Source organism: Muscardinus avellanarius (assembly GCF_963383645.1).
Source record: "Muscardinus avellanarius genome assembly, chromosome: 1".
Taxonomy (NCBI): Eukaryota; Metazoa; Chordata; class Mammalia; order Rodentia; family Gliridae; genus Muscardinus; species Muscardinus avellanarius.
Genome location: NC_137786.1, coordinates 100,411,666 through 100,425,117, shown reverse-complemented (window position 1 = coordinate 100,425,117; position 13,452 = coordinate 100,411,666). Strand labels below are relative to the sequence as shown.

The following is a 13,452-nucleotide window of genomic DNA, read 5'->3' as shown; positions in this document are numbered from 1 at the left end:
CAAAAATGCGAGAAAACCACACTCAATGAATGTGCTTAGAATTCTTCTTGAATGCAAGGTCAGAATTCCTCAAGGACATTTGACATTTCTCATGTAAACATCCTACAGTCCCAGAAAACGGAAACTTCATTTAATTTGCTATTTGCCAGATTTTTCGACCTACAGCATCATATAGAAGCACTGAGAAAATACCCAAGATGTCACAGAAGGTCAATGTTTAATTCAAAGGCTCTTTACAGAGCTTTCTTCAAGGCTACTTTACCACATATTATCAGCATATCACAGAATAAAAGTTAAAATGCAGATCATTCAATCTGCAGTTAAAATATACATTTCAAACCAATAAAGCCATACCCTATGAAGCCCCAGATAATGAGAAATAATGGAGGAGGGGAACAGATGATAATACAGCTCAAAAGCACACTAGTTACATTCCCTTTTTGGTTCTTAATTCACAAAGCAATGAATGAGATGGTATCTTATTGTAACAAATTCAATATGACAAGGGGCACATTTTAATATCATATCTGAGGCTGAAGGGAAAGGTGATACATAGGCAGGATTTTATAGGCAGGATTTCATGAATGGCATTTTTTTCTATTTCACTTTCTCAATTCATACAACTAAAAAAAAGACTTAGCAAGCAAAATTAAAAGAAATCCTGATTGCTCTTTAGCTGTGAAGCTGCTTGTAGGCAAATCAAGTAGGCAAGATATGAAGTAATTAAAAAGAACACATGGGTGTTGCACTATTGACAAAAGGTTAATATTTCTGACAGCAAATAAACTTTTCACCTCAATGTACTTTAAATTGAAGAGCAACAAAAAGAATCATTAACTTGATGTAGAAGAAAGAGTCAAATATAGAAGATATTATCATTGTCTGGAAGCACAGCCACATCATTATAAGCAGAAAAAAGAAAAGGGTAGCTTAGTGTTAGACTTCGGAACAGAAGAAAATGGCAGAGTCACACAGTTCACCACTCATGGCCACAGCCTGATCCCCCACGTAATGATCTTGGGGACACAAAACATCCACGGACACTTCACGTAGAAAGGGGCCTTAATACCACGCGGCGATGGATTCCACAAACAACCGCACGACTGCAGTTACGAGAGGATCAGAAGTCCTAAGCCAGATCCTCATAAAATAACAGTTAAAGAGTCTTCATGAGAAACATTTTGCCTATTTCCAAGTAAAATCACAAGTAATTTAATTAAGATCAAGTAGGCAGCTACGACCATGTGGTTACTGATACTATGTGTACACAGAGAGCCTAGAGGTCTTCATTTTATTTTCATATGTGATACTCACAGGAGACTATAATTTCTCATTTCTAAGAGTATTATACCTGCTACTCAAAAACTATTAATACCATTTAAAGTAACTTTATATGACACTCTAAATTAAAGCATAGACTTTTTATTTTACTTCATCTGATCGAAGGGAAAGTTATTTCTATTAAAGTAATGTACACGACTTCCAAAAACCAAGTTAGTAAGAGCCAACACATCTGCTCCAAATTTATTTTGGTCATGTATTAAAAGGCTACTGAAATAACAGCTTTTGCACTCGGCTTCCATTTCAAATGCTGATAAAATGAAAAATTTTTTCATATATCTTGTCAGCACAATTTACACTACATTACACAAAATATACATACATAAAATGCCTATTTATTTTTATTCTCCCCCACCCTGGTAGAAATAATCTTCATGTAGGTAGGGAGTTTTTCTTTATTCACTACTATATCTCTAGTAACCAGAATAGTAATCTGGACATATTAAGAACTCTATGAATACTTGTTATAACAATCTTCTTAATAATTTGTTTTCTCCCTCAAGTTTGCTTAGGTTTTTGAAAGTTTCATTCTAGTTAAATAAATAGTATTTAACCTTTTAAAAGTACCCCAATTTTTTTCATCAGCTCCACATCTCAAAAGACCTTACAAAGTTGGGTGTGGTGGCTCACGCTTGTAATCCCAGCATTTGGAGGCTGAGACAGGAGGATCACAGTTCATGGACAGCCTCAGCTACTTAGTGAGTTCCTTTGCAACTAGGTGAGACCCTGTTTCAAAATAAAGAATACAAAATAGGGCTGGGGGTGTAGCTCAGAGGTCAAATGCCCCCTGGGATCCATCCCCACACCCGCAAAAAAGAAAGAAAGAAAAAGACCTTACAATGCATCCCCTCATATACACATTATATATAATGATGCCCTTTTGAATACGCATTACTAATACTTTAAGACAAAGCTAACACTGCTGTTCAGCTGTAATGAAAAGCTCGGCCTTTCTCAAAGTATAGTCCTCAGACCACTGAATCAATCTTTGGGAAGGAGGCCCAGGAATCTGAATGGTGAGTGTCTGGGTGACTCAGTTTACTAACTCTCAGAAACAGGAAGTTCATTTATCTATTAATTGTTGGATATCTACTATGTTCCAGGCATTGTTTTGTAGGCCCATGTTCTCATAGCATTTATATTCTATTGGAATGGATGGGTCTGGACAAATAAGCAAATCCAATCACTTCATGATGTGAAATGATTCATAGAGCTATGAAAGACAAAACAACAGGTGACACAGTGAAAAGAAAAGACTGCTAGAGGGTGGCAGAGAAGGACTGAGAGAATCTAGGAAAACTGCAGAGGAGACATTTAGCAGCGGGTACAGGAGGCGACATATGGGGCAGGGGCCAGTCAGCAAGGAGGCACAGGACGAACGGCACTTGGGAAGGCAAGCAAGATCCCTTAGGGGCCATGTGAACAATGATTTATCTCAAGTACGCTTAGAAGCCATGGGATGGGTGGGTGGGTGAGCGGAGTGGTCATGAAGCAAAGGAACTACATGGTCTAATTAAGAAATCATGTTAGCTCGAGAGAGGAACAAAAGTAAAAAAATAAGATAATTCAGGGGGCTGCTGCAGAAATACAGTGATAAGTGATAGCTCAGACAAAGGGACGACCACAGAAATGATAAAAGGCGAATGATACGGGACGTGTTGACTAGATAGAGAATAAGAGGGAGAGAAGCATTAAGGAGTCCTAGATTTTGACTTGAGAATCTGGGTGAAACAGTGGGGAAAAAGAAGTACAAGAATGCTTATCAGAACATTACAGATAACAGTAGTAAGATCTTAAATAACCTAAATGCCTAATGGTAGGAACTGGTTAAGTAAGCAGAGTAGTAAGCAGTCAATATATGCTCTATAGCCAGGCGTGGTGGTGTACGCTTGTAATCCCAGTACTTGGGAGGATGAGACACAAGTGTCCTAGATTCTTCAAACGCAGCCTCAGCACATAGTGAGGCTCTCAATCTAGCAAGACCCTGTTTCAAAATAAAAGTAAAACAGGGCTGGGGGTGTAGCTCAGAGGGTAATATGTCCCTGGGTTCAATGCAGTACCACACACAAAAAAATTACATGCTATATCACATACATTGTAACATGGTACCATTTTCCTCAACAAACACAACCAGTACAATATCAATTCTGTGTAAAAACTCAACTATATACATAACTATGTAAATCTATTCCAAAGTGTTTTCTTTGTGCTTTTTAAAAATTTCCTAAATTTGTTAAAATAAAATTATACTTCTTTTATAGGTTTTCTCAAAGCTGTATTTTAAAATGGCAGTTTCCTGAAACTGCACCTAATCTAAATTGGTACTTTTGTGCCCCCCCTCCCCAGGGCCATGTGACACAGGGATGCTTTCAGAGACTCTTGCAATTTCTCCAATAAATAAGCTAAATGGGTCTAAGCGTTGCCATAGACAACCCTAGGCACACCCTGGCTGGTAAGAGTTTTGTGTGGCTCTAAATTCCTAATGCAGCAATCATACAGCATCTCCCACATGGTTCTGAGAAGAAATCTGGTTTTGCTTCAGTGTTTAAAAGTGTACTTTCTTTTTCTCATTTTTGTACAGGGGACTGAACCCAGGGACATTCTACTTCTGAGCTACATACCCAGCACTTTTAGTTTTTATTTTGAAAAAGAATCTCACTAAGCTGCTGAGGTTCTTACTAAGTTACAGTGACTTAGTGAATTCTCACTAAGTTACAGTTACAGTAAGTTACTCAAGCCTGAGATCCTCCAGTCTCAGCCTCCCAAGTACTAGGATTAGAGTTGTATACCACACCTGAATTTTTATTTATTTATTTATTTATTTTTTTTGGTGGTACTGGGGGTGGAACACAGAGGCTTTCTACCTCCAGCCTACACTCCCAGACCTATTTTATATTTTATTTGGAAATAGAGTCTCACTAAGTTGCTGAGAGCCTCACTAAGTAGCTGAGGCTGGCTTTGAACCTGCACAACCTCCTGTCTCAACCTCCCACATCCTGGGATTACAAGCGTGAGCCACTATACCCAGCTAAGAATACATTTTCTAACACCCAGTAATTTAGACCATATATATCTCAAGAATTAGATGAAAAGATGTCATCTCACTACAGAAGCTAGCTGTATGATGTACAGCAACACAAATATTCACAGGATAACTTTTTAAAGTTAAACTGTAATACAAAGCAAACTCAAAATCATCAAACTTAAGCCAACACTGATAAGTAACTTCTTAATTAGCTGGACTGTCTCACTTTGCAAAGCACAAAATCTCTTCCAACCTTTTAAATTTGTTTCCCATTTTCTAGGTTCTAATGATATGAAATTACTAAATGGTATAGTAACTGAATTTGCTCTAGGAAGAGGATAGGCAATTAGCATCCACAAAGAAGCTGCTAGCTTCCTATAGTCATCTCATTTTTATAGGGTGATTAGGGTAGATATGAAAAAGGGCATGAGAGGAATAGTGTATTCATGTTCTATCTGGATGATCTGAAGAGCAAAATGAAAATAAATTCTTAGGTGGGCAGGATGGCACACACCTGGAATATAGGAGATTAAAATAGGAGGATCACAGTTTCAAGGCCAGCCTGGGAAACTCAGTGAGACCTTGTCTCAAAATAAAAAGTAAGGAAGGCAGGGGGATGTGGCCCAGTAGTAGAGTGCCCCTGGTCTCAACCTCCAGAGCAGTAATAAAGAAGCAATAAAGAAATGAGTTACTGGTTTCAAAGATAACTATAAGAATTAGTCTAATCAAGAGAATGAGCTATGCTGGTAAGCAGAAAGACATTTTTAAACATCAGGTTAGATAAAAGGAGAAAATATATACTTATCTAAAAAGAAAACAACAGTTTTAGAAGGTGCAGATAGTAATATGAAGAACAATGTCAGCCAGTAATTCTGACAGAACACTAGCTTATCTATAAACTGTCCATACTGGATGAGTGTCAAAACCACACCTGCCCACAACACCCTGCCAGGAATGGACGGACAATGCACTGAGCTACAGCACCTCTGCAGGCAAAACCTGTTCTGGGAACTTGGGGGAATCAGAGAGTGGATGCGGCCCCAAAGCTCAAGCCATCCGAGACACAAGGGCGAGTCTCCCTCTGGAATGACGGAGGCCTTGGCTACTGCTCCTCTTGCCTGCTGTCTTTGGGGGGTGGGGGTGTTCAGTGAGGACTGGACCTTGAGTGGAGAACATTCAGGGAAGAGCTGTGTGAGGAGAGCCTCTTAAAGGCCTGAGGAAATTACCTGGACTAGCACTGTCCAACAGAAACATAATGTGAACTACATTAGGGCTTGTGAATTTTTTTTAGCCATGCCAAAAAACTAAAAAGGTAAAATTAACAATATTTTATTTAACCCCAAAATGTTGTGATTTTAATATGTAACCAATAGCAAATATTAATGAGCTATTTTACATTCTTCCATACCACATATTAAAATATGAAGGTAGATATTTTAGAGTCAAAGCGCTTCTCAATTCACATATGAGTAGCAGCAAAAAGATGAATGGGGAGATTTCAGGAGTCTGTGGCTCCTCTCTCCTAACGGCAAGAGACTATTAGTGCTGCCTCTGGAGGGGGTGAGCTTTCTAAAACAGAACGAGTTCACGAAAAGCTGTGTGAAATGCTACACAGAGCAGGCTGGTGGTACAGGCTGGTATTTCCAGTGACGTAGGACACTGAGGCAGGAGGATCGCAAGTTTGAGGCCAGCCTGGGCAAATCATTCAAACCCTGGGGTATAGCTCAGTGGTAGAGTGCGCCTGAGATCCATCCCGAGTATCACAGAATAAGCAAAAAATGCTATACAGTAAGAGATCTAGACAATGATGACAACCTATGATACCACGAGAAAGAATAACTCACTGCTGTAAAGAGATGCAGGTGATTCTCCGGAGAGAACAGAAAACTTAACTGTTAAAGGGAAGAAACTCTAGAAAAAAACAAAAATCAAAGTAGATAGTGCCAAGTAAGAAAAATGGCAAATAAATAGGTAATACAAAAGGATCTACATAAAGTTGCAGAAAACAAACCTGTTTTATCTCTTCGTGTTATGGGTTGTATAGTTTTCAGGTAGCTTGACTCTACACCCAGACTACCTTGCATTCCACATACCTTCAAGGGAAGTGGTGTATTGAGTGATTTATTTGGATTTTGGTAAAAAGCCTCTAAATTATTGAAATTCTAGGACTGTCTCAGTTATTCATGGCAAGCCTTGATGGTGTATGCTAATGAGATAATTCAGGTAAGGGGGCCAACATGTGATTGGATAATTAGGACTTTGAGGTCAGCTGCATCTGGAGGAGAGAAGAACTAGAGAATAAGTTCCACTAAAACATTATTCAATCAATTCTGCCTAAATAATGGAACCCCAATTAAAACTCTGAACACTGAAACTCAGTGGAGTGACCTGGCTGACATATCCATGGAGGTGTCAGAGGGTAATATGACCCAATTCCACTAAGAAGGAGCACAGCTTTGTGTTTGATACTTTCCAGACTCTATCTGTGTCTTCATTTGGCTGGTCCTTTAAAAGAGAATGTTCTATGAGCTGTTCAAGTGAGTTATCAAACTTGAGGTGGGTCATGGGAACTCCTCAGTTTTGTAGCCAGTTGGTCAGAATGGAAGTGGCCTGGAGACCCCCAAATATACAGCTGGCATCTGGAGATTAGGAGGCAAGCTGTATACAGCTTTCTGGAGACCATAGCCTTGACCTGTGAGTCTGTACTAATTCTTGATGTTGTCAGAACTGTAGTATGGTATTTTAGGAGGATCATTCCTCTCAAATACATCTGGCATGGCTCTCAGAGTCTGCAGAATGTAAGCCTTTCCTTTCCTGCCAGCCAAGTCTAGCTTTTAGACAGCATTCTTACTTTACCTAGACCCCCAGAGAAAATAGGCCCTCTAACCAAAGTTGGCCTGTAGACATTTATTCTAATTAGGAGGGAACTAACAGAAAGAAATTAAATCAAGAACAAAACACTCACACTGAAGTATTTTAACTTTGCTAAAACAAGTCTGACTAGTTTAAAGTATTTCATTACAATACAAAACTGGTACTGGGAGGAGAAGCCCTGTCACTGAAGAATAAAGCTTTGTCTTGAGTCAAGAATTTGAAGCTTCTGTACCACTTTAGAAACTCATTTTCTTTTCATGGACATATGCAATTATATATCTTGCTGGCTCTATTAACATAAATGTGATTTACTGGCCTATGGTTATGCCTCAGGCAATGAAAAGCCTTGTGTCAGGTAATGATGGGGGTAAAGGGTGTGGAAAGGGAAAGAGGGGAGAAAGAGTTAGAGCTGAGTCGTGACCGGAATACCACACTCTAATCTGTAAGGGATGTGCAGAATGAAATAAAATGTATACACTTGGGGAAAGCTACTAATAAACACCCCACTCAATGTTTCTCAGTTGGTATTAGGTTGTCCACTAAGCCAGTGAGTTTGGTTGTACAACCCTCACTGTCAAAAAGATGCGGCTCAAGTGAACTTGGGTTAAGTACTTAACCTTTCAAAGCCTCGAGTTTCCTTATCAGAGAAACATTGTTGTGAAAAATACACAACAGTACTGGTATATAGTCAGTGCTCAGCAAGCTTCAGCTCTGCTAGGCTCTCTGGGGAGGATGAGGATAAGGCAACTAGTCCTTATATAAAGAGCCCTCCAACTCTAGTAAAAATAAAGGCTGCCTTTTCTTCAGCTGACACACTAAGCTCATAACCACGCTAATCCTCAAGACATTGGGCTGGCAGTGTCCTTGATTCCTGTTACTCAGTCAAACTTTGGAATACATAAGCTACCTACAGGAGACTGCCTTCCCAAATACAATCTTTATATATTTAGACATTATATCTCATACTGTCATGTGACCATTATGAACAAGATTATACTTAATGGAGGTATAAGTGAAAGTCTATAACTATAGTTCCAAATGCCAGACTCAATAACCCAAAGAGCAAACTAACCTATGTATTCTGTACATAATTAATTCAGGTCAGAATAACACTTAAATTAGTCTATGGAATATCTTTACAAATATTAAGTATTTTGTATTAAGTTTACCAAATCAAATAACCTGGGTTATAAGTTTACTGTGTTTTACATTTCCCAAATATAGCAGTAATAAATAAACTAAACAATAACAACTTCAGTTAGCAAAAGATAAGAAGAGCAAGCCTTACCTGAAATTTTAATGGTAATTCCCTTTTCTTCTTGTTATCCTACAAACCAACCACTTTCATACAAATTTGCCTCCCAAGTACTGGGATTACAAACATGCACCACCACACTAGTCATACAAATTTTTACTATGTAAATAAGCCTAAATAGCCTCATGTCAGGCAGGGTTTATTTTCTTCACTTTAAAAACAGAAGATGATCTGAATCTATGCCTCAGGCATAAGGCTAAGCACTTGACATACATATTAAATCTTTTCATCCTCAAAATAACCCAGGTGGGTATCATTAGTATTCTCATTTTATTTTTATTTTATTTTTGTGGCACTGGGGATTGAACCCAGGGGCATTCTGCCTCTGAGCTAAACCCCCAGCCCCATTTTATTTTTATTTTAAAATAGGGTCTTGCTAGATAAGAGTCTCACTACGTGCTTAGACTATCCTCAAACCTGCAATCCTCCTGTCTTAGCCTCCCAAGTACTATGATTACAGGTGTGCAACACCACACCTGGCTTAGTATTCTTATTTTATAGACAAGGAATAAAACTTGAGAGGGATTAGGTAGCTTCCCAGGATGCAAGCCAAGATAGAGCTCCAGCTCTTGGCTGTCGTCACTTCCTATATTTTTTAGTTTAGTATCACGATCTTAATTATGATGTTAGGTTTAACATAATTTATCATAATATCTACATAATTAACAAAATACTGACAAGAATGATAGTTTTAGGTTGATGTTCACTTATAATAAGTCTATTATTTTAAGTATGTTGTATATTAGGTGAACCCTTAAAAAACTTAGCTGATTAAACCATGTTTTAAACAATGTTTCTCGACACTTCCGGGAAGATGGCGACCGAGAAAAGTGGGGCTTAAGAGCCCCGCTAAAAACCAATCTCCATTACCACAAAATCAGCGCCTTTCATAGCCAGAAAACACCATCACCAGTGAAACAAAAAATCACCAGGCTCCAGAGAGAAAGCGGACTGAGAACAGAGCCACAGAGGAGATAACCGGCCTCACGCCCAAGGACGCGGCAGACGCGGCAGCAGCGCCATACTGCCGGCGGCACAGGCGAATTCACGGGACGGCTACAGCAAGCCGAGGCGAGCCACTGCGGAACAGCCAGGCGGGATTTCTCCGCGCAGAGAGCATCTAAAGCTCCCAGTGGCCGAACTCAGCACAAGCTGCAGGGATTCAGAGTGGAAATCAAAACCAAGAAGAAAAACACCAGCCCCACAGCCGAGGGCGTAGCAGCGGCACCACATTGCCACCGGCGGCAGCAGCACCGAATTCAGCGAGGCCAGTACAGCTACATCTGCGTACTCAAGAACAGTGAGTCAAATTGCGGGCCACGGAGGAGAAATCCCAGTACTGTACTCCCTGGGACTTGACCCAGTGGGGGAGGGGCGGTGGCAGAGATATCACACCATAGGAGAACGTGCAACCTGGCACCCCCCACAGTCTAAAGCAGCCTCTATCGACTCTCTGGGTCGGAGACTCTGTGATACAACCCAGTAAAGGAGTAGTGGGGTCTGAGATACTACTGACTCGAGATCCAGAACACCTTAAGTGAAGTCATAGTGACCCAAGGGAAGAACCCAGAGAAGGCACAAACATCCAAAATCATGGGAAAGAGGAATAACACTGGAGCAATGAATGCCCACAACCCCACAACATCAGAACCCGATAAAACTGAAAATCAGAGATTTCTAGAAGATCAAATCAGGAAAATAACTGTAGAAATAATAGAGGTGCTTCGAAAAGAACTCAGAGAGAGCCAAAAAGAGATAAAGGATGCAATTAATGAAGTAAAGGCCTCAATTCAAAGCACAAACAACCGATTAGAACACATGGAGAACAGAATCTCGCTCTTAGAAGATGAGCAATCCAAAAATGAACTCATAGTTTCTAATCTAGAAAAAAATATCCAACAGCAGGAATCTGATATTGAAGAAATATGGGCCCATTTTAAGAGAGCTAACCTAAGAATAATTGGAATAGAGGAGGGAAAAGAAAGTGAAACCAAAGGGATCAACAATCTCTTCAAGGAAGTAATAGCAGAAAATTTTCCAGACATAGAGCAAGAGGTCGATACACAGGTCCAGGAAACTTATAGAACTCCCTTTAGACAGGATCGAAGAAGAGGATCCCCACGCCACATAATTGTCAAAATGACCAATGTGGAAGCCAAGCAGAGAATCTTAAAGGCAACAAAAGCAAAGGGCCAAGTGACATTCAGAGGCAAACCAATTAGAATCACTCCAGACTTCCCAAACCAAGTCATGAGAGCTAGAAGGGCTTGGAGTAACATATTCCAAACTCTGAAAGAAAACAGCTTCCAGCCAAAAATTTCCTGCCCAGCAAAACTTTCTATCAAATTAGATGGAGAAATAAGAAGCTTCCATGACAAACAGAAACTGAAGGAATTTATGTCTTCAAAACCAGCACTAGAGAAAATACTCAAAGAGATTAACTACAAAGAAGAAATAGGTAACACACTCCAGAACTAGAGAAACATGATTTTCCATCCAACAGACAACTAAGATTGGTTATCTGTGGAGATTCATTATTTATGTTAGTCTTTTACCTGTCTCTAAAGGGTATTGTTTGCCTTTATTGTTGTTAATTTCTAGGATTTCTAGTTGGAATATTAATATACCTTCAGATATAGCATTTAGAAATATTTTATCCCATTCTATTAGTAACTGTTAACTCTGTTTACATTGTCTTTGGATATACAATTTTTTTTTTATTTTTTAGGGAGTTTGTATACTCCTCTGTTGCCTGTGCCATTGAAATCATAACCAAGAAATCACTGCCAATTTCAATGTTGTGAGGTTTAATGACCCAGATTTTCTCCTAAAAATTTATAGTCTTAAGATTTATATTTAGGTCTATTATCTATTTTGAGTTAATATTTGTATATGGGATTAGGTAAGGGTCCAATTTTATTCTTTTCCATGTAATTATTATTTTTTAACAATATTTAGTTAAAAGATTAATATTTCCACCACCAAATGTTCGTGGAAACCTTGTCAAAAATAACTTGACAATATAGGGAAGAATTTAGCTCTAGGCTTTTATTTAACTCCAATGGTTTATATATCTGCCTTTAGAATAGTACTACACTGTTTCAATTATTGTAGCTTTATATGGTTTGAAATCAGAAAATATATCTTCTAGCTTTGTTCTTTTTCAAGATCGTTTTGGGTACCTAGAGTCCATATTCCATATTAGGATAGATTTTTTTTCTGAAAAATAAATATATAAATATATGATAGTTTCACCTAAAAAATAGAAAAAAAATATTCTCTGGTAAGAAAGAAAGCAAAAAGAAATATTGAAATGTTATCTTTAAGTCATCAAAAGCTTGGTATCAGACAAATGAAACTGTTATGTGAGATTATCATTTTTAATTTTAGATAAATTGCCATAATACTATATGTCAACTACTAAGCCAAGCATGGGAGGGAGGGATAGGGAGAGAATGGGGTGGGGATTGGGTGGGGGCTGACTGGGAAAGTGTGCATGTATGTCTACAAAAGTATGTATCCTACTATGATGTATGAATACAGTGCACCAATAAAAAGAAAGAAAGAAAGAAAGAAAGAAAGAAAGAAAGAAAGAAAGAAAGAAAGAGAAAGAAAGAAAAAAAAAACAATATTTCTCTAAAAAACTTAGCTGATTAAACTTACCATGCTTCACCAAGTTACCTACAGCTAATGAAACTACTAACACACTTACCTCAATCAACTTGTTGGCATGTTCACGAAAAACTTGGGCATACTCCTTAACTTCTTTCTCATTTCCATTCTTTGCGGCTTCAATCAATACTAAAAGTGGAACGTTGGTTTCCAGGAAAGAATCTGAGACGTGGTCCATGACAGCTTTGCGGAGCTAATAATTAAATTGTATAAATTTGGTTTTACTTTTATCAAGAAACTAGATGATTTTTCTCTTGTATTTTTAAATCTAGTGAAAGCCTATGATAGATTGGTTGCACTTATATGAGGACCCCTCAGTTAAATAATGCAGGTACATAACCTGCAACACAGGAAACAGAACTGTGAAGACACTGGTTTACACTATAGTTACAGTATTTCAGCAACAGAATCTCAGTTTTCAAGACAATACCCTTTTTTCTTGGGAATTACGAAGCTAAAGCTTACAACCTAGAGGAATAATACAAAGCTGAATAGAAAGTTGCTCTTGGTTAAATTGGCACATAGCCTTGAAATATATGTAATTAGTCTAATTGGCTAAATGAAAAGAAAAAAAAGGAGCACTTTCCAGTTTATCTAAGAGGATTAGCACACTATAAACCTTAAAACAGGATATCTCTATAAACTGTGTTGAGAAGGGAGGTGGCTAGAGGTTGACTCCAGAACCTCATACATGCTAAGCATGTACTTGACCACTGGGCTATGTACCCCCAGTCCTGTCTTTATGACATTTCAGATAATGCTTCACCAAAAGGACAGTGAATAAAGACAGTTGGTCTTTAATTCTGCTTTGTATCAGACTTGAACAATAAAATATCTCTCCACTAATTCTTGGAAACTGTCCTAATCATCATTATTACAACTTCTTACGTCTTAGTATTTTTTTTTTTATAAATTCTAACCCTAACTCCTTTAAAAACTGTAACTCAATTTGATCCCAAAATGTTAACGGGATTACTTATCATTAAATGATAAACTCAGCACCCTAAATCTTTCTCTACATACTGTATTTAACTAGAATCACATCTCCAGCAACGATCTAAGGGAACTGCAAGTATGGAATCAAAATGGGGCAGGCCAAGTAAGTATTGGAATTTCTATCTCTACCACATGTACAAGGATATACATCCCCAGCCCTACATTTTATTCTTTATTTTTGAAACCGGATCTCCCTAAGTTGCAGAGGCCTCACTAAGTAGCTGAGGCT

The 13,452-nt window shown here is 38.4% G+C and overlaps 1 protein-coding gene across 3 annotated transcripts in view; it reads right to left on the bottom strand.

The window, feature by feature from the left end:
* Nucleotides 1-13,452, bottom strand: part of CTNNA1 (catenin alpha 1) — a gene marked incomplete at both ends in the record, with an annotated part of 137,832 nt that overhangs the window by 34,975 nt on the left and 89,405 nt on the right. For all 3 annotated transcript variants that reach the window (XM_080713162.1, XM_080713163.1, XM_080713164.1), the window contains one exon: nt 12,268-12,420. In XM_080713162.1, the coding sequence (XP_080569288.1) occupies nt 12,268-12,420 (153 nt within the window). The remainder of the gene's footprint in view (nt 1-12,267; nt 12,421-13,452) is intronic.